Below are 27,971 nucleotides of genomic sequence, written 5' to 3'. Positions count from 1 at the left end.
CGGGGCGGCAGGGCGGGGCTCGGGCGGTGGGGAACGGCCGCGGTGGCGTCGGCGGCCTGCCGGACTCATTGGGCGCGTGGTGCGGAGGGATACGGCGGCCGGGCGTTGGACCGGGGGGAGGGCGGAGGCGGCGAAGAAGAGGGACGCCCTGCTGACGTGAGCACGCCGGGCGGGGACTCGGACCCCTCCGCGTCGGAACGGGCTCGCCCCGGCCGGGGAGGGGGGGAGGGGGAGGGGCGTGAGTCGGTGGCGTTCTCCGCCGTGAGGAGGAAAGAGAGCCGTGGTCCTGACGGGCAGGCGCCCTCCGCCAATGGGGAGGCAGGGCTGATGCGGACCCCGCGGAGATTGGCCGGCGGGCGGAGAGGGCGGGGCGTGCGCGCGCGCGACGGGGCCCGCCCGGAGCGGCGTGGGGGAGGGGTGCGCGGGGTGACCCGCCCCCCTCCCCCCCCCTATACCCCCCTCCTCCGTGCAGGGCCGGCCCGGCAACATGGCCTCGGAGCTGGAGAGCCTCAACCCCAACGCCCGGATCATGACCTTCCGCCCCACCATGGAGCAGTTCCGGGACTTCAGCCGGTACATCGCCTACGTGGAGTCGCAGGGCGCCCACCGCGCCGGGCTGGCCAAGGTGCGACCACCCCCACCCTCCCCGGCCCGGCCCGGGCGGAGGCCGCGCACCGGGCTCGGCCCTCCTCCGCCCAGCGGGGCCGGGCCGCCTCCGCCCTTTGTTTACCCGGCAGCGGCGGCGGGGCGGGCCTGCCCCGGCCGGGGGCGCCCAGCCCGACTTCCCCAAGTTCGGTGCGTGCCCCGGCGGCGGGCCGGCCGGTGGGCTCGGCGCTGACGGGCGCGTTTTGCTTCCCGCAGATAGTTCCTCCGAAGGAGTGGAAGCCGCGGCGATGCTACGATGACATCGACGAGCTCGTCATCCCAGCGCCCATCCAGCAGGTGGTGACGGGGCAGTCCGGCCTCTTCACGCAGTACAACATCCAGAAGAAGGCCATGACGGTCCGCGAGTTCAGAAGAATCGCCAACAGCGACAAGTACGTCCGCGTCTCCGTGCACGTAGTTACTGCGGGAGGTCCTGTTGCCCCGATTCCCCGGGACCAGGTCCGCGCTGCGGACTGGTGCTGGTCAGAGGCGCGAACGTGACGCCGCCGGCACACGAGGTGTGCTGGTAAAACTGGCTGTGCAGATGGGGACCTTTGTCGCTTGTGTCATCTGGCAAGAGGAGACATAATGCCCGCAGAACTTTCTGTTTCTGCTGTGGACTCCTCTCTGTTTCTCCCTAGCAGCTAGACCATCAAAATACTTACTGAGTACAGTAGTAGAGGAAGGAATGTTCTTGACATGAAAAAGGACACAGAGAAAAGATCATTTCAAAAGGAGTTTAAGCCAGACAGCCTTAGAAATCGCTATTCAGAAGTGGCATTGGTATTGCCAGCTGCGCTCTGCCCACTACAGCTTATTTTGTCTTGCAAGAGCAGTACACTTCAGATACCTTAGGGTTCTGTCTCTCAAATAGAATAATTTATGGAAAATTGCTCTTTAATGGTATATATGTAATTGTCTGGAACATATATATATATATACATGCACACATGTTGAATAGGTGTTAGAGTGTAAATTAGATCCCTCAGTGCTGCACAAAGAGGTCAGTGTGTAGTTATCAGGAAATGGACATCAAGAGCACATACTTTGTTGGTAAACTGAGTGTGCTTGACCAGTTTACTAGCAGGTGAGTCTGGAAATGTTTGTTACTTTCACAGTGACAAAAAACTTTGGTTTTGTTTGCTTTTTTTTCCCCGAGTTGTTCTTTGTATCGTTTCTGGTTTGGAGTGCATCCTTCCTTGCTAAGTAGCAAGAACTAGAAAGTAAAATTGTTCTGACCTGAGACAAGTGCACAAAGCAAAAATGAAAGTAAACTGAGAAATGGGGAAAATCATTTTCTTCCTGATCCTTTGTTCCTAAGTCTTACAGGAACAGAGCTGTGGCTGCTCCGATTGCTGTTCTGGGAGGTAGGGGTCTGGCGGATAATATGCATTAGGTATTTTTATCGTAGCTTTCATTTCTCTCAGTGGTAGAGAACGTTGGTGTTTAGACTTGTCAAGTATCAAACTGCAGAGTCTTTAGTCTTTGTTGTTTTTTCAGGTACTGCACACCCCGCTACACGGACTTCGAAGACCTTGAACGAAAATATTGGAAGAACCTTACGTTCAATGCCCCTATCTACGGTGCTGATGTTAATGGCACACTTTATGACAAAGTAAGAAAACTGTTTTGGTTTTCAAGTAACGGTTATCCCTGTATATTGCATTCCATAAATACTAATGTAGCATTTGACTCTTAACTTTCAGAAAGATGATAGTCTTAGCAGAGTTCCAGCTTCTGGAGTAGGCAGGAACACAACAAACCATATGTTTATAACATACTCTTCATTTAAGCCAGATAGTTAAAGGCGGCTAATAGAGGTAATGTTCTAAGGGACCTCTCTTAGTGCTTCAGTGTAATACAGTGTAGCTCAAGAAAGCAAAAGCCGCTGTTGCTTAAGTGTTGCTTTTATACTGCTTTGTCCTGAAAGGCGTATGAGAATTGGAAGTGTTGATGGGTGAACAAGCACTGCTTTAGTATCCCCTAATGCATGTATTTTTGTGGGACAGCTCTGCAGCCATTATGTGTTAGGATGATAAACGTTAGAAAAGGGTATGCATTCTACTTGCTAGTCTCCTGAATTATGATGATTTACTCTTTTAAAAGATGTTCGGAATGAAATGTGTTTCTGTTCAAGAGGGTTCAGACGTCAGCTCAAGCTTGCACTATTGTTCTCTGCTCTGTAAAGTCTGTAGCTTCGTGATTATTTCTCCTTCCTAATCATTATGTTGGCTGATAACTTTTTTTTTAAAGGTGGCTAGTAAACAATCAGTATGCAAGCTAACGCCACGCGAAACTTTTTTGTTTTAGGTGAACTAACTAATGGTTTGAGCTGTGCCAGTAGATGATTTGTGTTGATGTGCTCTTTCACAAGTGCCTGATAGCTTTTGCAATTGCCATCTCAGTTGTGTGGTTCTGTTCTTCGTAACGCTTGTTGAACATGAGGCTTGTGTTTTGCAGCATGTAGATGCGTGGAATATCGGCAGATTGAACACGATCCTGGATATTGTGGAGAATGAAAGCGGCATAACCATTGAAGGAGTGAATACTCCTTACCTGTATTTTGGCATGTGGAAAACTTCCTTTGCTTGGCATACGGAGGACATGGATCTCTACAGTATTAATTACTTGCATTTTGGGGAACCCAAGTCATGGTAAGATTTTCTAGGGAAGCTTCTAGATGTAGAAAAACAATACCATAAAATACTGGAGTTAAAGTGGTGAAGTTATGAGAGTTGACTAAAGGAATTACCATCCCTTCGATCTTGCACTGCAGTAGTATCTGATGACAAGAACACTAGAAACCTGTAAGGAACTGCAAAGCAGTGCATGTCCTCAGTAGCATTTGTTTGGTTACCTTCTAGAAAGTCCATTTGCTGTCCTGATGTAAAGAGTTCTTCAGAGTTGTAATGTAAGGCGGACACTCTCTGCTGCGATAGGGCCAGAACTTGGAAAACTTGCTTATGATTTCCTGAGGCTCTAAAATGACCGTACAGAGGTAATGTGTCTGTTGTCACGCAGGCACTATGGGAACAGACATTTTTTAACAGACTTTGAAATGTAGCTATTTATCATAGAACTAAAAGCAGGCTAGTGGATCTTGCTGACTGGTTTGTCCAGTGTCTGAGCGTTCATGATTGTTTTTAGGGGAGGCTCCCGAATTTTTCTGTTGCATGGGTTGCATTTTAAGAGTGAATCATTCCTTTCTGTTCACAAGTAATTTCTCAAGCAACTTCAACAATTGTTTCCATGGCAGTTTTGTTGGAAACTAGTATTTTTGGCTGCTTTAATAGCTAGCGCCATGTGACCAGTGAACAACCCCATGCAGTGTCAATAGCATGGGAACACGAAACAGAATAGTTCAATCAGATAAACCTTTTGGCCATTGCTTCTTTTCCAGTAGTATGTGGAAGAAGTTAACTTTGCTGATAGCTTAGTCTGATTTATTTAACAAGGAACTCCGTCAAGAATACAGCACTCTATTCCAGAGCAAAAGCAAGCTAAGTAGGTGGTTTTATTTACTGTAGTCCAACCAACTAGGAGTTTTGTGGCGCCCATAAAAAGGTATGTACAGAGAGAGAGAGAGAGATATAGCCCTAAAGATCATGCCACCAGTTGTGCATATGTGAAGGATGTGGCACTGCATCTGACTTAGTTCCATCTTGGTCTGAGCAGCTGAAGGAGATGATTCCGTTTTCTCTCTTGCTCTGTGTTCCTCCTTGCACTGAGTATACTAGCGACTGCGTGGCTGTGAACTGAGACGGGTCAGGAAGTGCTCTTCCCTTTCTTCTCGCAATTCATGTTTTGCTGCACAGATCTGCTAATTAAATGCTTCAGGCTTTTTAGTGCCTTGACTGCTTAAGGCAAAAGTCAGTGGAGGAGGTGGTCAGCTTTTGGCTCTAGTTTTTTCTTGGGATAGAGAGGTAAAAGTCCTTGATAAAGATTTTTATCTTTACATCGTTGAACTTTGAAACAGACAGTGTAGAGATGGAGGATTTTTTTTTTTTTTAAGTAATTCATGCCTTGATGCCTGTTTATGATTGCCAGTCAAACATTAAGATTTTGTGATGTCACTTGAACTGAACAGACTTATTCTTATGACTGCAGGTACTCTATCCCTCCAGAGCATGGGAAGCGACTGGAGAGACTTGCAAAAGGTAATCGGGCAACTCATGTCCTGCCTTTTGTGGAAGGCGGGATGGACAGCTGCAATGGGTTTCAGCTCTTCTAGAGTACAACATGCCTGTAACATTTGTGAGAGCGCAGGCTGGCATGACTGAATTGATAATTTGCCTTTAAAATATAGATTATATTACTTCTAAGTGTTTGTTTATGATATACACACAAGAGAAATGTCACATTACAAATAATGCAGTTGTGGTATGTCTAACCTTTAACGAGAAAATCCTTAACTATTGATTATTAGGACTGGAAGTTTATAGCCAAGGGAAGATCCTTCTACATGCAGTCTTTCTGACGCTCTGTCAAACTGGCATCCATTAAAGATAAATCTCCGGGAGTTGTCCTTTTTCTTAATGCGAGGTAGCACACTTCAGATAAGGTGGTCCATACTTGTAGCCCTAGGGAAAAATATTATTTAGACGGTAACTTTTCCTAAAAATTACTGAAGAATTAATTCAGTTCACAGCAGAACGGTAACATCTCTCCTTGTCTTTATTTTAAACAGGTTTCTTTCCAGGAAGTGCCCAAAGTTGTGAAGCGTTTCTCCGTCACAAGATGACCCTCATTTCTCCATCAATTCTGAAGAAATACGGCATCCCATTTGATAAGGTGTAGAAAAGTAATCATGGTTATACCAGCTCAGCCAACAGCTTCGTGCAGCCCTGTCTCATCTCTAACAGCAGCCAATAGCAGATGCTTAGGGAGGAAAATAGGAACAGGGAGGGTATAAGGCAATCCTTTCCCACTGTACCTCCATTTATCCAGCAGTTGGGGCCTGAAAGAGTTTGAGACAGAAAAATCTGTCAAGGACTTGTAAAAACAAAGGCTCTGTCTTCTGTGCCTTTTTTTTTTTTTTTTAATATGAAACTATACACAACATCCTGTGTTAGATTACTGAATACACAGCTAAGCAGTGAAGTTAAAGAGAGATTGTTCCTTTTTTGTTTCAGACTTGTCTCCTGCAAATTTTGTTTGTTGCGATCTGTTTTCTCAACAGAAATATGGCTTGTTCCTCCTTTTTTTTTTTTTTCATTACATTAATAACTATAGACTTCCTTACTTTCTCAGGTGATAACCTGCCACCCCCCCTTCCCCCCACACATTGAAGATCTAGTCTTTGAGTCCTTATTCAGAAGTACTGTCACGTCTGCGTGGGCAGCTGAAGGGTTTTGTTGTCATGAACCTTTATTAGACAGTGGAGAAATGTTGAAGAGCAGCAGCAGAAGGCTGACTGAGAGTTGTACTTGAATATGAACAGCAAAAAAAACCAGTAGTAAATTTCCAAGTTGTGTGTGGATAGCAATGTTACTTGGCCTTAGATACTGTTCAGCCAGACCTGTAGCTGATACAGATAAGTACCTTTATGACCTGCAGATAGCTTGTCACAGAGTATTTCATATGTATAACCACTTCTGTGCTATTTTGACCAGTTGTGTTGTGTTATAGTAAAAAACTTGAGTGTTGCTTTCTAGTAAACGCCTACTTAACGTAAGTAGAATAGTGAAGATAAGTATCAAGTCTATCCATTGAAGCAAGTAACTCCAACCACCATCTGTGGGTGGGGGTTTCAGGTAACACTGCACGAGGGGTACCTCCTTTTATTCAGAGCCACCAAGTAGACTCTTAAGTTGTGAATAACAATGCGGTGTCTCAATTGTCTTCTAGGTGACACAGGAGGCTGGAGAGTTCATGATAACCTTCCCTTATAGCTATCATGCTGGCTTTAATCATGGCTTTAACTGTGCTGAATCTACCAACTTCGCTACTCTTCGGTGGATCGAGTATGGCAAGCAGTCTGTACTGGTAAGTGGTCTGTTGCCATCCTATTGTGTACAAATAACCTAATGCTCTGCTGCTCGTTAAGCCCCCAGTGTTCGTTCTAAGGGAGTGAATTCAGTGCTTTGTCCATTTAAGATGTGATGTTTGCTTTCTGATGTGGTAACAATGTCTAGTCAGCCTCCTGTTTCATGTCCTTGTTTCAACTATGGGTAGTATATAACATGTCTTTTAGCTTTGTGTAGATCAAGTGAGGCTTCAAAGAAAAGCAGGGGACAGGTTGTCTTTCCGAAGATGAAAGGGTGTGCTTGGTGGTCAGGACTCCTCAGTATTTTGTCTGATATTTTAACCATTATTTATTGACCATTTACCCTGGAAGTATGACTCTGGTAACTTGAGTCACCTATCAAAACAAGTTATCTTGTCTGAACCTTTAGACTGGATAGTGTTATATCCCTGTAGAGGTGCCTTACAGACATGGAATATGTTTTCAAAAGTTACATTGAAGTGAGTGCTTTGAAGTGCTAGTTGTAACCATGCCCCGACGAGGGGAACCTCTGCTGCTCTGGGTAGGCCCAGAGTTTGTCTGGCTCCGACTTCCTCATTATAGTCTCTGGTTTTGCTGACTGTTTTTGTATGAGCTCATTTTAAAACAGTCAGCTTCTACCAGCAACTCTGTAAATAGGCTGGTGAGCTTTCTTTCTTAGTTATTGCGATAACATCTGGTTTTCTGCTTTGTCGTTTTTGCTGGCTTTTCTGCCCAGTTTTTAGTAACGCAATATATATACATTTGACTTCCTGGGAAAGAGTCTTGAGAGTTCTGAGGCTCAATTACATGTAACTGGGGGAATTTTTTCTTCAATTAAGCTCCTGAAAGCAAAGTGATACAGGAATGCAGAGTAGAGTTGTTGAGTATGTGGCCTTACTTGAATATTTTTTATGACTGCAGTGCTCGTGTCGGAAGGACATGGTGAAGATCTCCATGGATGTGTTTGTGAGGAAGTACCAGCCGGATCGTTACAAGCTTTGGAAAGCTGGGAAGGACGTGACTGTCATTGACCATGCTCTTCCAACCCCAGAGGCGGCAGAGTTCCTTAAAGGGGATCTTATGCAAAAAGTCAAGAATGGGAAACAGTGTGCTGAGGAAATGGAAACAGGGGAGACGTGTAAAGAGGAGGTGGACGGGGATGAGACGAAAAGGTAGTGCTTTACATAGTCCTCTGCTTTTCTGTTGGATTATTAGAAATTGGACCCATCTGCAACTGAATGTTTGCTGTTCTGATAGAACAGCAGTCAGAGTTAGCAGCAGTCTGTTTTCTTGGGAGTAGGGTTTAGGGTTTACTCTTAATTGTTTTTACTGTTTAAGTTCACATTGATGATGATCTGTGGTAGATAGGAAATGCACCAGCTTGGAAGGTAGTTCTTCAACTTTGGACAGATGTCCAAAGCCTGGATTGGAAGCGTGCACTGTATGCTGGGAGGCCAGAAGAAAAATGAGGTGTATTGGGATCATGGGACAGTACTTCATAGCAAATTCTGATACTATCAGTGCTGCGAGCTGCAATGTCAGTGTGCAGTTCCTGGTTGCTGAAGGCGGACAGGCTAATCATCTTACATTTTGCAGTTAAATCTTTTTTTCAGCCAGTGTCAGCTACTGTTGCTGAAGTTGTCTTTGGTGGTGGGTTTTTTTTGTTGTTATTTTGGGTTTTGTTTGGGGGGTTTTTTTGTTTAAGGTAAAGAATGCCTGGCTAGAACATAGCTGCCTAATACACGATTAACAGATGCTGAGGAGTCATCCCTAAGGATTACTGACTCTGCTTCTGTAAAAGCAAAGAAAACACTTCAGAATAATTTGGAAACTATTTGGCTTGCCGGGTGCTGTCTCATACAGCCTGATTTGGATCAGTGTTTTATTTTGTGCATCCAGGCACAAATTCAAGAAGCTTATGTGTTTGGTAACCTGACATATGGATTTGTCTTCTGCAGCATCCCCAAGCATCGCATAGGAACAAAAAGGCACAGGGTCTGCCTGGAAGTGCCTCAGGAGGTGAGTGAGAGCGAGGCCTTCCCCAAAGAGGAGCTGAGCTCCACGCAGTACGAAGCGGACATGGCAGAGCCTCGTGAGAGACCTACGGGTGAACTTGTGCAGCAGGGTGAACAAGGGCTCAAGCTTCCAGGTAACTGTGTGTCAAGCTTTATCCTGGTACGTGGGGCCAGGATATTATTCTTCAGGGAGAGAAGCTGCTAGAGCTGAATCTGGGGCACTCTTTCCTATGATGCTCATTGGTAGGACGTTGTCATGTCCAAAAATGCAGACTCTAGTTTGTTAGAGCCATGGCAAGCACTTCAGAAATTTACTGTCGTGAGACTTGAGATATTGCCATTTGATTTTTCAAGACCAGGAGGTGCATCTAGAACAATTCTGGGTTGTGCCCTTTAGTTAAATTTGTCTGACGCTTCTGCCACTAGTTTGAGTAAATGAAATAACCACAGCTTGAATTGTTAGCTTTTGTGGCCTATCTGTGGATAACACCCCAGTGAGAATTATATAAAAAAATGTTGTGGGAGAGCAAAGGCGTAGGCAGCCATCCTGTAGCTGCTTCAGTAACTGATTGACCAGGTAGGTCACAGGGATGTTGCCTTTCAGCTGAATTAAAAGGAACAGGAAGTATTGCATGAGACTTGCTTAAGAAATTGGTGCTTCTAGCTTTTGATTCTGCTCTTTTTATTTTGTCTGCCTGCATACAGAAATGTATTGGATGCCTCAGTAGTCTAAAGTCCTCTGTATCCCTGTTGTGTGATGTGACCTGTTTATAGAAATTGCTTAGTAAAACATACACATGCTTCCTGGTAGCGTGGGTCTGGTATACTGTATTTGTAATTTTGTAATCAGTAGGCTGGAGGAAAATTAACATGGCTTGTAATTGGTCAGTTATCCTTGCTCTTAAGGGAGGAGCAAGGGACGTATGGAACAATATAAGAAAAGGGCAAACATATGTAATGCCTCCCTCTAGTATTCTGTTTTCCAGCATTTTGCAGCTTGTATTTAATAATCTTCTATTGGTTTGTGGGTTTTTATTTTTCTTCTATTAAGTCTCCCATGAACCCTTGTAACCTCTTAGCCACAGCATCATGTGGCCAGTTGGGCTGGTTAGCTACACTGTATAAAGGATCATCTCCATTTGTTTGTTTTTAACTCAATGTCTGCTAGCTTTGTTTGATGTACCCTAGTTCTTATACTGGAAGAGGCAGTGAGCAGATGCTTTTATTCTCTCTGTCTCTCTCCCTCTTTAAGCCAACCATGATTTTATAGGTGTTTGCATTAATGATCTGTGCTTTACATTAATGTAATTTTTTTTGTGTGTGTAGTAGTTTGCTTTCCTGTTTGGCTTTGTGCAGATGGTTGCACAAATGTTCTCTCTGCTGCCCAGACTTTAGAAAAAGTCAGTATATCTTTTCTTCTAGATCGTGTGGACTCAGCCAAATTTGAAGAACTGAAAACGGTGAAGCTTGAGGAGGAAGAAGAGGAAGAGCAAGAAGCAGCGGCATTGGATCTCTCCATTTCACATGCTTCAAATTCCACTTCAGTTTTGACAACTTCGAAGCAGAGTGCAACTTCCAGCGTTCAGCCCAGCTCACCTGCGTATTCTGGTTCTTCTGACTCCGAACCAACTGATCTGTTGGCAAAACAAACTCTTCCTGGGCCAGCTGGGGTGCTTACAGTCCATAGCTATGCTAGAGGGGATGCCAGCGGATTTGACAATGAACAGACTTCAGGAAAGAAAGCCAGTGCCACCGCCAGCGTGAATGAGCAAGAACTGGCAGAGGTATGAATGGCAAGAGTACTGAAAGCTTAAGGGCTGTATTATGTGCTCACATAATTATAATTTGCCGTGACAAAACTTCCTATCTGTGCAGATTACATTTTCGTTCCATTGGTCTTTGCATAACAGGTTGCTTAGTTGTTAATGTGTTTTTTTAATACCTATGGGTTTTGCTAAACAAACAAGAATTAAGGTGGAAGTCTTATACTCTTACCTCTTTTAGAAACAAGGAGATCCCGTGTTTTGAGAACTTCTCTAAATTATTTAAGTGCTTTAAGGGAAAGGATAGCTTGGTGGTTTCGACATGGTAGTGTTATAGGGTGATTCAGGTCCTGTTTTAGTAATAGACATCAGTTTGTACCTAAAATGAATCTAGTTCAATCCAGCCTTTATTACGAGCATGTTAATGTTTGAGGTTTTTTTTTTAATATAAAATCACATACATGTGTACATCTGTGTGTCCCTTTTGAAAAAAAAAAAGACATGATGGAACAGAAATTATTGGTTGGAAGAATGTAAATCTGAGTGTTTAAGAGCTGCCAATGAATGTTCTGTTAGACAACCCAAGACAAGGCTGTAATAGTTAAAATCTTACCTGGTGCTGTCTTTTCAAATTATTTTGTTTCCCTCTTTAAATCTGTGTTTAGAGTGTGGGAGGCTGGTAATGATTAAGTCTTTGAAATTCAGGAATTACAGAAAGGGAACAGCAAATGGGCAGATCTGTTGATAATTAAGCTGAAACTGAGAAAGAGTTCTCATGGATATTTTAAACTAAAGAAATTCTGTTGCTGATACTGATGTCTCCATTGCATACGCCATACAGGGAAAAGGTGAAATTTTGAATGGGTGTGGATCGTTTTCCCCAGTATGGTGTACTTCGAAACAAATTTTCCATCAGATGGTAACTGGGAATGCTAATTTCCATTTGAATAAAAGCATTTCTGTTTCTTAGAAGTCTTGTGTCCAGCTCTGTGTAGGAGATTAGAGATAATGATTGTTATGCTCTCTTCTGGCTTCTTTATGAAAAGAAGAGATTTAAAAAGATGTAAGGTACATTTAATCCAAGATTTGCTTCTGCTCTTAGAGGAATAACAGATTAAAAAGGGGGGAGGGGGGTGGTTCTTATCTACTGAGATACTTCCTAGGCTGTTAAAATCATTGCCTTTTATTGCCTTGCTTGTCAGGTTAGTAATAATTTTGTCAGTGTGTCATTTGTTTTTACATAAGGCTAAGGGAAGAGGAGATAACTATTGTTGTAGTCTCCTTCCAGTCTGTCTGGAAAGACATCAATGCAAGTAATAAGCAAAGAGGGTGAAAGTTTCCTTCGTTTAAAATAAGCCTGTTAGATCAAGGTGCCAATGAACTCTAACTTTTTTAAAATTTTTTTTATTTTTAAATTTGGAATTTTTAGGTTGACATGCAAACTGAGGATTTCTCCAGAATGCATGAGACTCCTTAGCGTGGCTCTTCTGAGTTGAACCATTCAATTTGTCTGTCTTTTTTTCTGTCTTTTACACGATTCTTATATAAACAGACTTGCATGTAAAGCTATGCTGGGACCTGTGAAAGGTCTCTATTTTAATTGCTCAACAGAGCTAGTACAGCTCTATCTGGTTTTCCCTAGCAAAAGGGCTGGAAGCAGTTCTTTCAAAAACTTAGCTAGTTTAGAGCTAAAGTTAGTTTGTTAGAAATAAAATCATGGAAGCATGTGTGCATTTTGTGGAGGTTTCTTTAAGTTCAAAATAAATTCCTTTAAAAATGATGTCAAAAGGACATGTGCTTATTGATTGCTGAATTGCTTCTCCTTGTCCAGGTAGCAAAGGAGTACATAAGATCAATGAAGGAGAGTAAGAAGTCCAAGGGTCGTCGCCAGCCATTGAGCAAGCTCCCACGCCATCACCCGCTCTTGGTCAAAGACTGCATTAGTGATGATGGTAAGTAAGCCTTGTGGGAAACTGCAGAGAGGGTCTCCGGTTCTGTGGACAGCATGGAGTATTCCATTAAGTAACTGGCGATAAATAGGAGTCAGCAAGTGACACCTCTGCATCCTAGACAAGGTGCTTGTCTCATTTTTCTGTGCTTGCCTCATTAAACTTTTCTCTCGAATGGTGTCTTCTTTCTTTCCTGTTCCGTTCTCTGGAAATTCACATCTCTGAAAGGAAAATTAAACCAGTACCAGAGACTGTTGCATAATTGTGTCTGCCTTGGAGCATTCCATTAATTGATGTAAATATTCATGATTTAAAAACAAACAAACAAACAAAAAACCCACAACAACAGATTCTTTGGCTGACAGTCTTGACGTAATTTGGAACTGGTGCTGTTCTCGCCCAGTAAGCTTATCTTGTGTCTGCATGGTTGCTTGATTAGAAGCCTCTTAAAGAGGAGACTGAGTTACTAGTTCCCGTCGCGCTTCTGTAAATTTGATTTCTGGCAGTCTTTCTATCATCTCCATTCATAACTTCTTGCCTTATTTAGTTTAATTTGCAAGAAGGGTATCTATAAAAGGACACATAATCACTGAGTTAATGATCTCTTAACTGCAGAGGCATCAGAGCAGCTAACTCCTGAAGAAGAGGCTGAAGAGACAGAAGCATGGGCCAAGCCACTTAGCCAGCTGTGGCAGAATCGGCCACCAAATTTTGAGGCTGAAAAAGAATACAATCGGACCATGGCTCAGCAGTCTCCTTACTGTGCTATTTGTATGCTCTTCCAGACGTATCAGGTATGTAGACCAAGTCTGTTAATGTTATCATAGAGATAGCTGAATAGGTTGCTGCCGTGATGCATAGTTTTAAAAACGTCATTTTGCACGTTGCCAGTTAATAAAGCTGCATCAGTGTTGCAGTCTTCCCAAGGCATTTTTCCAGGAAAGCACAATTGAGTGAACCTCACCACACCTATGATGGACTGCCTGTGGGTTCCCAGGGGCTCGCTCAGCTGTTCAACAGAAGCTTTTGTGTTCTGTGGCTTTTGCTCAAACCAGAGAATGGACCTTGAATGTTGCTGGAGCTGACTATAAAATCCCATTTCTCTTTTCCAGACTGACACCTTCACTTCTATGCTTTTTTTTTTTTTTTTTTAAAAAACACTTTAAGTCCACTGATAGCATATGGTCTTTGGGGAGCTGGCAAGGAAGAAAACCTTTCACTTAAAAGGATTTAGGGTTGTGTTTGTGGATGGCATAGGTAGAAAGCTGTCTTTTCATGGACTGCATCCATATCGACAGTAGCTATAGCATGTGAAAATGCGCTTTAACAAAGTGTGGCTGTAGCAATGCATAGCTTGGGATGGGTTGCAGAACCACTTTGTCATGTTGACTAAATGCTTAGGCAGAAGTCCCACACTGAATTTTTGGCTGTGTCTAAGCTATTTTAAGGTAGCTTGAATAGTTGTCTGATTGCATGTTCCACCTAGAGATAGTTTGTCCCTTCCCATACGCTAAGTGTATTTGATTCATTTGAGATCACTGTATGATTATGGTGGCACTAGAAACATGTTCACTACAGTTTTTGAAATAAAGATCTCAAATTTTTGTCGAGGGTTTATATTGCACATAGTTGCTAATTTCCATGAAAACCACAGACCATAATTTCTGTTCGATCTTGCTATTTCTGTCTGAGAGTAGGTTCTTGTTAGGACTGGAAATTCTACGTAGAAGCTGCATAGTACATGGATTTCACTGGTGCTGACAGTGTATAAAGTTAACAATTTGAGGACAGTTTAAGTTCTGTTAGCTTCTTTTTTGAGTTCCAAATGCTATTAAGCAGAAAACTCTAGCTGCAGGTTTTAAAATGTCTGTCTACACCAGGCAGTGAAGCAGAAACTCTTCCAAGATTTCAGGTGTGGTTAGGGTCTTCGTTCCAACTTCAGAAAGTCTATAGCAAGTCTGGGAACTCACTTCAGTTACCCATTCAAATAAAAAATTGGCACAAAATGCCAGACAAATATTCACCTTTTCCTTTGTGAAGAAGAAAAGTATCTAGCTGCTTGGAAAAAAAACCTCGCATTTTCTTCAACTTTGTTACAGATTTCCCTCAGTCATTTAGTCTTTTGCTTGATGTGCAATGTTCACTGTAAATCAGTAAGTTTTACAGAACCTGAATAAACAGGACTTGTTGGAAACATGTCAGTTCCCTTCCAACTGTGATCCTTACCTGGACTTTTTTTTCCTACCTTTTGATGCACTGTAGGAGGGACAGTGCAGCTTCATTCTGCTACTGCAATTTCTGCTAATAATATTTTTCAAAGATTAGGCAAGCTACTTTTGTGGTGGCCTATGGGGTACAAAAGACAGTTTGAAACATTTCCTCAAAGATTCATTTCCGTTTAGCTGTGAAGAAGGGTAACTTCAGTGGAAGCATCTCTCTCTAAACTTTACATGTGATTGCTGTTTGGTTTGACATTGGTTTAAATTAATAAATTACAAAAGATTAGCCTGAAAGTCTCCTGAGCTTTAAGTGGGAAACTGCATTTTTAGTCTGCTTATTTCCCAGGAACGAAACTAGTTTCAAAGCCCATTAGACGTGTTCAGAACTACACTAGGAAAAAATAATAGGGGTTGCAGTAGGTATCTATTTGTGTGATCATAATCCTCCCATATTGAGGTAAGATAAATGCACAATGTTGGATAGCAGTGTTATGATCCTCTGTATCAGGGGGTGCCAGGGTGCAGCAGAGGTGTTGCCCATAGAGCATGAGGTGGGCTTGGCGATTCCATCTCTTCTGTCAGAAGAGATACAGTTTGATGTGTATCTCGTGGCTCATTGGGGACGCAGTTCAGATCTTAAGTTTAGCCATTTGGGTAGAAAATAATTTCATTCTGAAGCTGCAGTAGATGATGATTTTATGAACTAACTATATTTTCACCTAACCTACTAACTCTTTAATCTTTCAGCACCTTCATTCTTTCTTTAAACTGGATTTATGTATGGAATAATGAGTGAGCGAAGATGACGTGAGACAGTTTTAATTGTAAAACTTAAATTTCCTGTCCATCCCTTACAGGCAGAGTGTGGAGGCAACAGTCAAAACTCTGGAGTAACTCCAGCTGCTGCAGATGGGAAGATCCGAACCAAACCCCTGATTCCTGAAATGTGCTTTACTACAACTGGCTGCAGCACTGACCTCAATCTTTCAACCCCCTACTTAGAGGAAGATGGAACCAGCGTGCTTATCACCTGCAAAAACTGCCATGTCTGTGTTCATGCAAGTGAGTGCATCCTGACTTAACCCTAAACTCTAATGTTCTCTGTAGTAAGTCTGTACATCATCGCAAGCCTCTACCAGTCTTGTTTAATGTACAAATAGACCAAGTTCAGCCCTTATCTGAATGGTATATGCATGAGTGCTGGCCATTGAAATATGGAATTGGCTGCATGGATAACTTGAAATACAGCATCATCCTTAGGTCATTGATTTTAATTCCTGCTTTACTTCTGGGCCCTAGGGGGAAGGGTCTGAGTTTAGGTAAGCTCTTAAGTGAGATCTGTCTGTTCTAGGTTGTTATGGTGTATCCCCAGACAAGGCCACTGAAGACTGGATGTGCTCCAGGTGTACAGAAAATGCCTTAGAAGAGGTAAAGTTTCTCATAACATTCTCACAGATGGAGCCTGGGACATCTGGGAACTTGCTACAAAGTTCATTTCCATAGTGTTACTTTTTTTTTTTTTTTTTTAAATTCCTTCCTGTGAAAAGACGGCAATTTAGAGAATGTTTAGGAGCCCGTCTGTTGTATTTTGGCGCTTTCTAAGCCATAGCAATACAATTCTTTTAACTAGTGCAAAGCTGCTGAGCTCACTTGAGTCATAAAGATGTTCTGCATGAATGTGGGAATAGCTCCATTGTCTGTCTTAATTTATGGTAGCTACTATTTCTAAAACAGAAAGTAACTTCTGCTAATAATGAGGGAGGTGTGCACATGTGAAGAAGGCAAGAAGAACGGGATTCCCTCAAAAAACTATATAGGCTCTAGATCAGCAGAACGGGTCAACCTCTTGAACTGTATTTGCTCTTTGTTCCAGATCCTTTTACACATCCTCAAAGGATATAGGGTATTGCAGTTGTAAAAGGAATCCATAACAAACAAGTTGAACAGGTCTTCAGTGGTAGGTCTGCTTGCCTTCAAACAGACTTGGAGTCTACATTTGTTGCCCTAAGGGCAGCAGCTTTTGAGAGCTAAAGGGCTGATCTGTACAAGGTAGTTAGCTCTCTTCTGACAGTGAAACCATTTTCTTCCTCTGGACGTGCATTTTGAGGAGGAAGTTCTGAAGCAAGTCTACCACTCTGGAGTCCACTCTTTCAGCTAATGCTTTCTTCCTTGTGCCAGGACTGCTGTTTGTGTTCATTACGAGGAGGAGCACTGCAGAGAGCCAATGATGACAAGTGAGTGTTCCAGCTTTTTTGGTCTTAAGGGAGAAGCTCAATTCCTAAGTAGCTGAGGGTAAGCTAGTAAAGCTAATGCCTGCATTTGGTGTTGACCAACAACACCTTTCACACTTTGTGTTACTGGGGGGGCTGCAGTAAAGTGTGTTCGTTGTGTTCACATGCAGCAGTCATCATCTCTTCAGGTAATGCCTCACCCTCATTCTGTTGACAGTTGTTAATTGCTTTGCATTTTATAGTGCAGAGGTGTAATGTGCAGAGGTATAATATGCCACATAAAAATAAGATTCCTGATGAGATAACATCTCTCAGTACCTTCTCACAGAGGATTTTGATTTCTCCATGTAATGTGTGGTGGCGATGGGGACAAAGGACAATCATAGCTTTAAGTAGCACAACATATTGACATTCAGGGTACCTCTGCAGCAGGTGTAATGAATGCAGCTGCCTGTCCTGTGTCTTTTGGTGTGGTGGATCGTCTGAAGTTATTTGATGCAAAATAGCAGTCGGACAGGCTTGTAGCACCATGGAGTGACTGAAACTTGGCCTCCAAAAATTTTGTGGATGTAATATGGAGGAGCCTCAACGTCTTGGTCATGGTCTCAAAAGTAATTCAGTAGTGACTGAGCAGTTGCTATGGGACAGATTTGTGAAGGAATAAACCTATCAGGCAGGCTTTTGTAAAGCAGGTATGCAACCAGCACAAGCCACACTAAATTGCTCTCTTGTTAGGCCTGTTAGCAGTAGATTGGAAGTATGAAGAAGTCTTAGTTTTGCCCCACATGTGCCCTGTTACTAGCAGTAGGAAGGAAGATTACACTGCTAGTTCTCAGAGGCTTTTTGTCATGGTTTATATGGCAAACTTCAACAGAACTGTGTTTATTTAAACTCCGAAGTGTCTTCTGTCAGCCGAATGCATATTAATTTTTTTTTCCCCTCTTCTGTCTTGACAGGTGGGTTCATGTGATGTGTGCTGTAGCTGTACTGGAGGCAAAATTTGTGAATATTGCAGAGCGGAGTCCTGTAGATGTTGGCAAAATCCCCCTGCAACGTTTCAGACTGGTAAGGATCACCTGTGCTTCACTGGTGAGGTTTCAAAGTGTCTCTCCAGTCCATTCAGAATCTGGGAGACTTTTCTTATCTCTCCAACTCCAAGTCATCTCCTCTCCAGACTGAAGAATTTAATCTGCTCTGTGCTTTGTGTGGGAAATAGCAATTGTCCCTGTTGCCATTTTTTGAACCTTTCCATATTCTAGTATATGCTTATTCAGATGAGGAGCGAGCAAGGGGGGCACAGTTTTCCGTATGTAGCAAATGACATTTATACAGTGGCATAATGGTGATATTTGTCTTGTTTGCTATTTTTCTAATCTCTAGTATTTGACTTGCTTTATTGACTGCTGTTGAGCACTGAGATGCTTCAGGATATGTGAGGCATTTGTATAATGAGTGAATGTCTTCAGCAAGAAAGCAACTGTACTTAACTCTCCTAGCAGCTCAATGTTGAGGGGAAAATGATTTTAACTGCTTTGCAAATGGTAATGCATTACAGATAACATTCTTTTCCTACAACAGCCCATCAGGCCTGACCCAAGTGTAATTTGGTCACTGGTACTAGTGATAGAATTTTAACTGTTTAGTTCTGTAGTTTGTTTTGGGTTTTTTGTTTTTTGGTTTTTTTTGGTCTCTGGTCTTTGCCCATTATTCTAATTCTGTTGCTCTTCTCTGTGTAACTCAACAGGGTCTTTCAGCACTTGGTTATTGACTTTGCAGCATTGTAGACTGATTTAATCCAAGGTCTCGTGTTGCTAGCATCCTTGGGTCATGTGCTTTGTGCATGTTGAGGTGGTAGATATTTAATGTATATTTTTCGTCTATGGGGTTACTTTAAATTTATGAATTATTGCCTTGCCATAAACTAGAACTGGTAGCCTTCTGCTTCTTTTTAATCAGAAAGTAGCAGTGCTCTCACAGAGAGTAAATGGTACGGTATCAGACACTTAGACCAGCTAGCCTTTTGTGTGAGGTAAAAGCTAGTGCCAACCAATAACCTCTAGTTTCGTGTCCACAGAAATGCATCTTCTGCAAGAAAAGAAGAAAGAGAATTGCAGGTTGCTGTGTACAGTGCTCACATGGTCGGTGTCCCACATCCTTTCATGTCAGCTGTGCCCAAGCAGCAGGAGTCATGATGCAGCCTGATGACTGGCCGTTTGTTGTCTTCATTACCTGCTTCAGGCATAAGATTCCGTCTCAGGCAGAGGTGAGTAGGTGTGTGACTCCGAGGATTTGAACTACAGTATCTTGGGGAGACAGAAAAGTTTGGCTCTTCCAGAATCTTCGGTATAATCTAACGGTGTTGGTCTTGGATTCTGATCTCAACCTTGCTGCTGCTCTGAGTGATCTTGGTCAGGTCCTTTATTGTATTTTGGTTTGCAGCCCAGAAGGACCGAGAGCATTACATCCCTTCTGTGGTGTTGTAATGAGGAATAATAGTGAGTTTTATGCTGTGATATTTAATATGCAGGAGCTAGTGCTGGGACTCCAGCAGGCTGCATGAGTGGTCATAGAATTTTATGTTTAAGTGATTGATTAGTTTATAAAGTTCCCGTGTAGCCCTTTTAGCCATCAAAACCACAACAGTCTATTAGACAATATTTATTGTAAAGGCCTTGCATTGCTCTGAAGAATGAGAGCTTAATTTACTAAGTAAATCAATTACAGCTGCATGTAACAGATTAGGCTTTAAGCATTTGAAATACCAGAGGCAAAACTTTTCTAAAAATGCTGCTGACAGTGTCTTGAGTAGAGTTACTCACCTCATTTTGCTTCCTTGTCTGCCAGCGCCAGAACTGTGGTCCTCAATACAGTCTTTATTGAGTCATTGTGTAAAAAGTGATTTTTCTCTTTTCAGCGAGCTAAGGCTGCACTGCAGGATCTGTCACCTGGACAGATAGTCATCAGCAAGCACAAGAATGGTCGCTTCTATCAATGTGAAGTGGTCAGCCTTGCAAAGGAGACTTTCTACGAGGTCAACTTCGATGATGGGTCCTTCAGTGACAACCTGTACCCAGAGGACATTGTGGTATGTTATGCAGTGGGAGTCTGGCTCCGGCAGAGGGCACATAATGCGAGTCAATTCTTGCTGCTGCAGAGCAGACACACTAGGGGATTTGGTAATTGTTCCAACCCTAGGTCATGTTGTGGCCGAGATGTGCTGCAAGATGGCCTTAGGGGTGTTACATGAGATTGACTTAACTAAGGGCACATAGGAACAGGTGTAACAGGGAGTGCAGCTAATCTTTGGCTGCTTAGCAGTGGTAGGTCTGAAGGAAAACTTGCTGATACTTGCATACCATTCCTGCATGAAGTACTTTGAAGTTGGGCCCACTGTTGGGAGTTAAATACAGATGACATAAATGGATGTCTCTCAGCCTAGTTCTCCGTCCCTAAAATGGAGTAATTGTTGGGGTGGTGTGCAGCGTGACTGGGATGGACTCCCTGGTGGTTTGCTGAATCTTCATGTAAGGAAGCTGCTTACCCTTCCCCTTGTCTCTCCCACCTTCCTCCTTTATGCTGTAGAGTCGAGACTGTCTTCAGTTAGGTCCCCCTGCTGAAGGGGAAGTTGTGCAGGTGAGATGGACAGATGGACAAGTTTATGGAGCCAAGTTTGTCGCATCACATGCCATCCAGATGTACCAGGTACAGAATTTTTATCTGAAAATTCATCACTGATAACAAGCTGATTATGTTAATAGAGCTGTTCTTTAAGCCAGCAGAGCTATAGGGGAGTCATGCTTAAACACTTCAGGGGTCGTTACTCAGTGTTGTCAGCAATGCCAGATGCTGGTAACAGTTGCTGGAGTTACGAGCAAAGTGGTTGCTTGCAGCTCTACTTATATCTGGCTACCTACCTGAAAGTGTCAGCTTCTGAAAAATTCCTGGTCTGCAGTTCTTCAGCAGACGCTGTTCCTGTAGCTTAAGCTGCTTAAAATAAGTTTGGTTTTGCATTTCTCTGTTTGGTGAGAGTGTATCATGCCTTGCACCTTCCAGAAGGATGAATGTTGAGGCCGTATTAAAATGACCAGCCAGACTGTCTTGTCAGGTGTTAAAAGAATATCCCAAAACTTGCTGGGCTGCTTTTACTGTCATGGGATTGGTGAGGTTTCGGTTAAAGTCTGTTGCAGTGTGCATATCTGCATATGTATCTTATAAAGTTCAAGTGGTAGAAGATTATTTCATGAGAGGCCTCTGTGGGGAGGAGAAGGCAAGTTCTGGGTAACTGTGGGAGGATTCTAACTTCTGAGAGTTATGGCAGAACAACCTCTGTTTTTCTTCTAGGTGGAATTTGAAGACGGGTCACAGCTGATGGTGAAAAGGGATGATGTGTATACTCTTGAAGAGGAGCTTCCTAAGAGAGTGAAGTCAAGGCTGGTAAGTAAACGGCATGCAAACTTCTACTAAAGAAGCTCATTTAACGTAATTTGTCCTTGAACAGCAAGCTGAGTGCATGGCAGCAAAAGATTATGATCTGATGCTCTCCCCAGTCATTGCGAAGCTTGGTAGTTGATCAGGCTACAAAAGCAAAGTTCTGTGTCACTCTGGAGAGACTTTAATTCTCCTTCTCCAGAGATGGGAGTTTATGGCATAGAGTCACTGTTTGGGACAGCACATTAATACCCTTTCATGCCTGTATTCGTAAGTTTCATTGTCTGTTCCCGTTGCAAACAATGGCCAAGTTCCTTCACTTACCCTTTATTCGGAAAAGCTCTTAGTAGTGTGGCACCAAGAGGGCTGGCCATTTTTTTTAAACTGTAAAATAATTCAGGTGGGAAAGGACCTCTGCACATCTCTGCTTCAGACGCCTGTTCCAAGCAGGGGTAACTTTGAAGTCAGACAAGGTTGCTCAGGGCTCTCCAGTCAAGTTTTGATCTCCAGGGATGGAGATTCCCGAGGCCCTTTCAGTCCCTGTTCTGTTGCTTTATGCTTCCCTCAATAAAAAGCTAACTATGGACAGCATGCTAGGGTATCTCGCTTTACAGCATGATCATGCAGACCCTAATGCAGAACCTGTTGGAAGGCACACAGGATGTTAGAGGTTTAGGAAAGAACGTACCATAGCTGAATCTTGTGACCAGGTGTTTAAACATGCCTGCTCCGTAAGGCACAAAATGTACTAGACTACTTGAAAGTTGGAACAGATGAGTGTGTTTATTCCTCTAGGGAAATGATTGTAAACTTAAATTAGCTACTCAGTTATATTTGAAACCTGTGATTCTTCAGATCTCTGATTACAGATCACTTAAACTTATCCCCAGACTTCTAAATCCAGTTTCTTAAATATTTTTCTTCTTGTGTTCAGTCAGTTTTTGAAGAAGGCTGAAGGTTCTGTTCCCAAGTGTCTTGACTTGGTTCTTCCTTACATGCAGTAGGAGGATGTGGGGGCAGGGATTTGATCTGTGTTCTAGTGACTAATTCTGGATTTTCTCTTAGTCAATAGCTTCAGATATGCGCTTCACAGAGATCTTCGCCGAGAAGGAGGTCAGACAAGAGAGGAAGAGACAAAGAGTGATCAATTCACGCTACCGTGAAGATTACATTGAACCAGCATTGTACCGGGCTATCATGGAGTAAGCGCTGCCTGTGGCAGAGGAAGAAGATGCCCACCTCCCCCAAGGATTTAAACGCTCCAGTACAACAGGCCATATTTGGATGCTTCGAATCCAGGGTTTTTTTGTTTTGTTTTTTAAGGAAGCTAAAAAGCTGATGCTCTGCAGTAGCTGAAAGGCAGCTGTTGGATAGTGAAACAGATCCCATTTGCTGAAGCTGATGCCTGCAGACTCCTGGTCTGAAGTTGGGTCCTTTCTGAATAAGCCAGCTTGGGGGTGTTGCTTTCATCTCGTCGAGCAGTCTTGCTTTTTTATTAGAGACAATTTTGACAGGTGGCAAACTCTTTTGGGAGTTGTAGCCAGGAATCTTGGCAGCTGCAGAATAGTACAGTCTATTGTTTTAATTGAATAATGTTCCTGATTTTGGGAGTCTCCCTGGTGACCACACCTGGGCTTGAGCAGGCAGTATTACTGGTGCTTGAAATTGAACCTCTTTTTATATTTATATCCATATTTTTGTCGCAAGCAGCTTCAGTCTCTTGTTTCTCAGCACCTCCTTTCTGAGGGTTGAGCTGTAGGCTGTTCAGATCCAAGCAGACAGGAGGTGCTTGTGTGAACAGGTGAAATGTGAAATTGAATCCTATAGGACAAATTATTTAACCCTCCATTTAATATTTTTGTTCTGATACTTGTTTTGACTTACTTAATCATAAGTTTAACTGTTATAGTATGTGCCTCAGAATCAATGAAATCTGTCTGGAGCCCTGCGCAGTGCAGCCTTCTAACAAGAACAGGCATTCAGCTCCCAATAGACATTCAGCTCCCAAAGAGTTTCTTTTTTGAGTTTCTCCCCACCCCTTCTAAGGCAATAACGACCAAAGGGACAGAGTCCTAACTCTCCCTTCTTGAAATCCAAGCATCACAGTATTGGGGATGACAGGGCAGTGGTATCTGAAGCAGTGTAGTACCTCTTCTGTGGCAGCACTGTCTGTCGTGTGGCCGCAGGCTTTTGCTTACAACAGCTAATATTGGGTCTGAGACAGATAAAGCATGCACTGAACTGTATGTATTACTGAAAGGCTGTGCAATGCTCTTCTGAAGCAGGAGTGCTGCTGTGTTGCTGTCTGGCAAAGGTTACCGCAGCATTTTTATAGAGTATTAGTAGGGCACATCTCGGCTGTGTTGGAGAGAACTTGCTATGCCAGCAGTAGGAAGCTGAGTTAAGCTGGGTAGTAGGTGTACCCAGAAGATGTGCCAACGTGCTGCTGGTAATTTAAGCATTAACACACCACAGTAGGAGCTGTGTAAATACATGTTCCTTTCCCATTCTGTAGGAAAGGGATTTTAGGCTGTGGAGCAGATTGGCCACCTTCTTTTTGCATGGAATGATGGGGTGACTTTTCCTGCTGGAGAAAATTATGGTTATGTGTTCTCCAGAAACAGTTCAAAAGGAGAATTTTCTAGTGAAACAGACCTAATGCATCCCTGCTTCTATAGGGACGTGGCAATGTGTCTGCAAAGTCTGGATTTGTAACTTTTTTCCTTTTGTTACATAGGAACGCTATAAACCAAACTCTTCTGAAACCCCGGTGCATCGATTTGTGATTAGCAATAAAATGTGGTATTGTGTAGTGATAACAACTCTTGATCAGAAAAGAAATAAACTACAACTTTTATAAAGAAAATCTTACTTATCCCTACATTTTTATAGGGTCAGGAGGCTGATGTGAGTAGCAAAGATTTGCACAACCACTGTTTTGCATAGAGGTATTCTGTCCCATTTTTGTGGTGGAATACCTCGTTCATCAGTATTGGAAGGCTTAAACAGATTCTGAAAGGAGATAATGGCTTTCCTTTGTGGGTTTTTTCTTTCCCATGTGCAAAACTCCTGGTCTCAGGGTTATTAAATCGCTTTCTGATGAGTAGGATAGCTGGCTTGGTAAAACTAGGATCTGTTAAGGCCGGAGTCTAGTAGCTGCAGTTACTCTGGTCTAGCAACGGGAACGAAATTGCACTTTGACGTCTTAGCTTGTACGTAAGCCTCTCTGAAGTGATGTCCTGTGAGCAAACATGGAGAAGAGCTGGCAGGGCCTTAACAAACTTGCCTTGTGTTCTGTCAGCCTATCTTAAGATTTGGTATTAACTTCTCATAGGCTGACCACTACCTGTATGTTACTGAAAAACATACTCTTCATATCATCTGCCATTCTCCCTCCAGAGAAAAGGCGCCTGTGTTCAGGCTTTCTTCCCAAACTGCCATATAACATAAATGCACCTTCTGGGTGCCATGTGCTACCTGTGCTGCAAACACCTGGCTCAACAGCTGCATCCTAAAATGATCACCTAGTACGAAACAGCTGGATTTGTTTGGAGTGCTGTTGCTCAGCTGCAGCAGGTTTTGCCACCCACCTCTAACGGTACTGAGTGACTTTCAAGAGTTCCTATGCCTAGTATTTGTTCTGGAAGAGGAGCTTTGTTACGCTGCATTTTCTGCAGGCTCCAGGTTTGCTCTTGTCAGTTGGCTGCACTGTGTTGGAAACGGCTGCCGTCGTGCACTCTGAGACAAAGGGCCTTCCCCGTTCTTGTGCTGCATCGTTCAAATGTGAGCATAGTTTACCTACTGCAGTGTTTGAACTGCGTTTTGGCTTCTCTCTGTGAACTTAAAATTGGTGACCCTGATGTTTGAGGGGTCTACATTATTTGACTTTGCAAAAACAGTTGGTTTTATGGCTTGACGTATAACAGGTAGCAATAAAAGCTCTTTACAGAGCAGCTGTCTCAAAGGTACATATGCTTTCTGTTACCTGTACTTTGATCTTGACTGATAATAATTTTTTCCAGTGGTTTGTTTTTGGAAGTGTATTTATCCCTGTTACAGCATCATTCCAGTGAGGGCAAGGTGCTGCCAGAGTATCAGCTAGGCAGGTGCTTCTTGAATGTGTTGAGGAGGAAATCGCGCTCAGTATGCCCTCGGGAGCTCTGATGGCCCTTTGTTAGGTCCGTTGCATGTGATGCTGCTGGCAGTAGACCTCCTCACTTTGCTTTTCATGAAGCTTCCATCTGTGACTGGTTCAGGTTGGACCCATAAAAAGCATTTTTAGTATAAACAAATAGTGGCTTGCCCTTAATTCAGGATGAGCTTGGCAAGCCAGTGATGACTTTTTGTAAGGTTTAAAAAGGTGACTGTATTATTTGTAAAGCACCTGATTGCAGTAACGTTTCTGCCTGTGGCTGGACTTCTAGGAGACCTCTCTCCATCAGCAGACCCCTCAGATGGCCAGAGACAGTACCGTCAGTAGTAGGACCTGTTCTCCTTGCTCCTTCTCTCTCTTCCCAGTGTTTTGAGCTGGGTTGAATTGATTCTGCACTGTTTGAGGAGCGTAGCCACATATCCCAAGGCTTCCAATGCATCTCTGTTCTTCCATTCTCTAACTGGGCTCCTGTTGTCTGACATGTCTGCAGTTGTGCTTGTTTTTTTTTAATGCAAACATGGGATGAAATTGAGACTCTGGTAGCCTGTATGTTGTTTTCAATTTGATCAAGTAATAAATCTAATTTCAAAATGGACAATCTGTAGACTAATTTAAGAACTAAAGCAATGTAACTTGGAAATTCTCATCATGCTTCTAATTTTTCTGTTGGCTTTATTCCTTTCTAATACTCATCTCCTTAATGCTTATCCAGTGAGTTCTTGGGTGTCTTTCGGAGACGCTAAGCAGAGTTCTGTTATTTAAGAACTTGGTCCAGCATGGCTGTGCAACTAGAACAGGGACAGAGCCACAGAGTCATCCTTCCTTGTTGAAGTACAGACCTGAGACATCCGCAGTAAGAGCTGAGTTGCCTTAGGTTCCCCCTGTATCTGAGAGTGGCAGTGCCAGAAGAGGAGTCATCAGAAAATCTTACCTGGGTGCAGAGTCAAACAACTCTGTTCTTTACTTCAGTGTTGACTCTTGAATTTCACAGTGCTTGTTAAGATTTGCTGAACTGGCAGTCAGGGAAAGGAGGTTCTTCTACCTTAGCTCAGGGATTTTTGTTACTGATACACCAAGTGACCTTGAGTAAATTGCTTATTCGTTGTAGTATTATTTCCGCCCATATCTTTGGAGCCTAAAGTGCCAAGTATTCCTGGAGTCAGCTTTTGTAGTTTGGGAAAATGTTAACATCTCCTTTTCCCTGACAAATTTGTAGACAATGCACAAAACCTTCAAGTGTGTGCACTTAGGGTAGTGTAAAGTGTGTAGTGTTTTAGGTTCAACATGAACAACATGGGGTATTGCTGAAAGTCAAAATAAGCCTTTTTCCTCTTTTCCCATAATCATTCTTCATTTCTTTGCATTGCTGTTAGAGCTGTTCAGCAGCTTTAGATTTCTCCCTCAGGTGAGTGAAGAGTGCAACACTTCAGGTGGGGTGAGTGTGGTGTTGCTTGGTTCCAGTAATGAGCATAGCTGAGGGTGTGTATCAGGTGTTTCCTTTGACCTCACCAGAATGGTCTACAGAGGAACAGGAAACATTCACCTGATTGATTGCTATCTTTTGAGGAACCTGTGGCAGATCCGTGCAGAAACATTGCCACAGCCTCCTTGCTGCAGCATGAGTAACGTGACAATGCTGAAGTCAAAACTGTTCTGACAGCACCTAGTGAACAAGGGAAATGTGTGGGATGGTACTGGAAAAAGATTCGAATGGTATAGTATGTGTGTTAATTTTTAGACAAAACTGAGTGAAGGTAGGAGAGCCTGAAGAGAGGTGTCCTTGGCCTCTAATTCTGCGTTGAAGAAAAGTTCTCACTTTTATGAATGGCTCTAGTGGGCTGTGAACACCTTCGGTACACGATGCAAGAGAGAAATGAAACAGGCCTGCTGTCCGGGCTCTTCCACCTTAGCTGGGGGAGTTAGTCCCGTGTGAGTCGCTGCCTGGCGGACCCAGTGCGGGCCCCTCGTGCTGCGAGAGGACCCAACACCCAGGAACTGGGATGTTCTCATCTTTAGCTATACTGCTGCCTGAAGGAAGAGCTGCCTCCTCACGGGCTGTAGACAAGGTGGGTGGCTGGTGTGCTAGGATGTTTTCATACCCAGGCTGAAGTCCTCCATAGAGAGTTCGGAGAAACCTGTCTGCAGCTCAAGAATTTGTACCAACCAGGCTCACGTCCAAGCAGTACCTGTGACTGCACTGTGATACATTACATACTTGTATGCTATAGACCAAAGCAAACTACTTCAAGAAGTACAATGAATGAAGTCCAGAGTCTTGCTGAATTTAGGGAGGCAGAGGGTGTGGTGTACCCATGGACCTCCAGAGAAGCTTCAGACGTGGGGATCAGATGGCTGCAAATGTGAGCTGACGTTAGTTAATGTGCTTGGACTCTCATTTCCTCAAGTGCTGCTGCTTCTCTTGAATACAACATCTCTGAACCTTTTGGATTAATTTTTGTGCCTATCTTCGCAACAGGGGTTAACTCAAACTTCATTACTGATAGCCAGAAGCAATTAAAGGAAAGACTCAGTATCGTGGGTGCAGGATATGGGTGCCTTTAGTGTGGGGGGTGGGTGCTGAC

General features: G+C 43.2%; 2 protein-coding genes across 2 annotated transcripts in view; both read left to right on the top strand.

Moving 5' to 3' along the window:
- Positions 1–27,841, top strand: KDM4A (lysine demethylase 4A). Its single transcript, XM_087733937.1, has 22 exons — positions 1–156; positions 473–625; positions 862–1,037; positions 2,146–2,260; positions 3,106–3,299; positions 4,753–4,802; positions 5,333–5,436; positions 6,493–6,630; positions 7,553–7,803; positions 8,590–8,780; positions 10,069–10,430; positions 12,241–12,361; positions 12,974–13,152; positions 15,435–15,639; positions 15,929–16,005; positions 16,756–16,811; positions 17,765–17,873; positions 18,883–19,071; positions 19,723–19,893; positions 20,391–20,510; positions 21,150–21,242; positions 22,302–27,841. The coding sequence occupies exons 2-22, from the start codon at positions 488–490 to the stop codon at positions 22,440–22,442; spliced, it is 3,180 nt and encodes a 1,059-aa protein (XP_087590063.1). The 5' UTR covers positions 1–156; positions 473–487; the 3' UTR covers positions 22,443–27,841.
- The window catches only part of ST3GAL3 (ST3 beta-galactoside alpha-2,3-sialyltransferase 3), a 203,813-nt gene continuing 203,174 nt past the window's right edge, over positions 27,333–27,971 (top strand). Inside the window, exon 1 of the mRNA XM_087733941.1 lies at positions 27,333–27,455. The gene's annotated coding sequence lies outside the window, so the exon portion shown is untranslated. The remainder of the gene's footprint in view (positions 27,456–27,971) is intronic.

The sequence above is a fragment of the Nipponia nippon genome, unplaced genomic scaffold, assembly GCF_047370975.1.
Source record: "Nipponia nippon isolate SJK-2023a ecotype South Korea unplaced genomic scaffold, ASM4737097v1 scaffold_5, whole genome shotgun sequence".
NCBI lineage: Eukaryota > Metazoa > Chordata > Aves > Pelecaniformes > Threskiornithidae > Nipponia > Nipponia nippon.
Note: the sequence above shows the minus strand (reverse complement) of the source record. Positions and strands in the feature narration are given on the sequence as shown.

What these genes read in the sequence shown, in the direction of transcription:
- KDM4A (XM_087733937.1), top strand. Translation starts at nt 488, where the DNA reads ATGGCCTCGGAGCTGGAGAGCCTCAACCCCAACGCCCGGATCATGACC. An exon ending in TTTGGGGAACCCAAGTCATG is followed by an intron (nt 3,300 to 4,752) that starts GTAAGATTTTCT and finishes TTATGACTGCAG; the next exon opens with GTACTCTATCCCTCCAGAGC. An exon ending in ATGCCATCCAGATGTACCAG is followed by an intron (nt 20,511 to 21,149) that starts GTACAGAATTTT and finishes TTTTTCTTCTAG; the next exon opens with GTGGAATTTGAAGACGGGTC.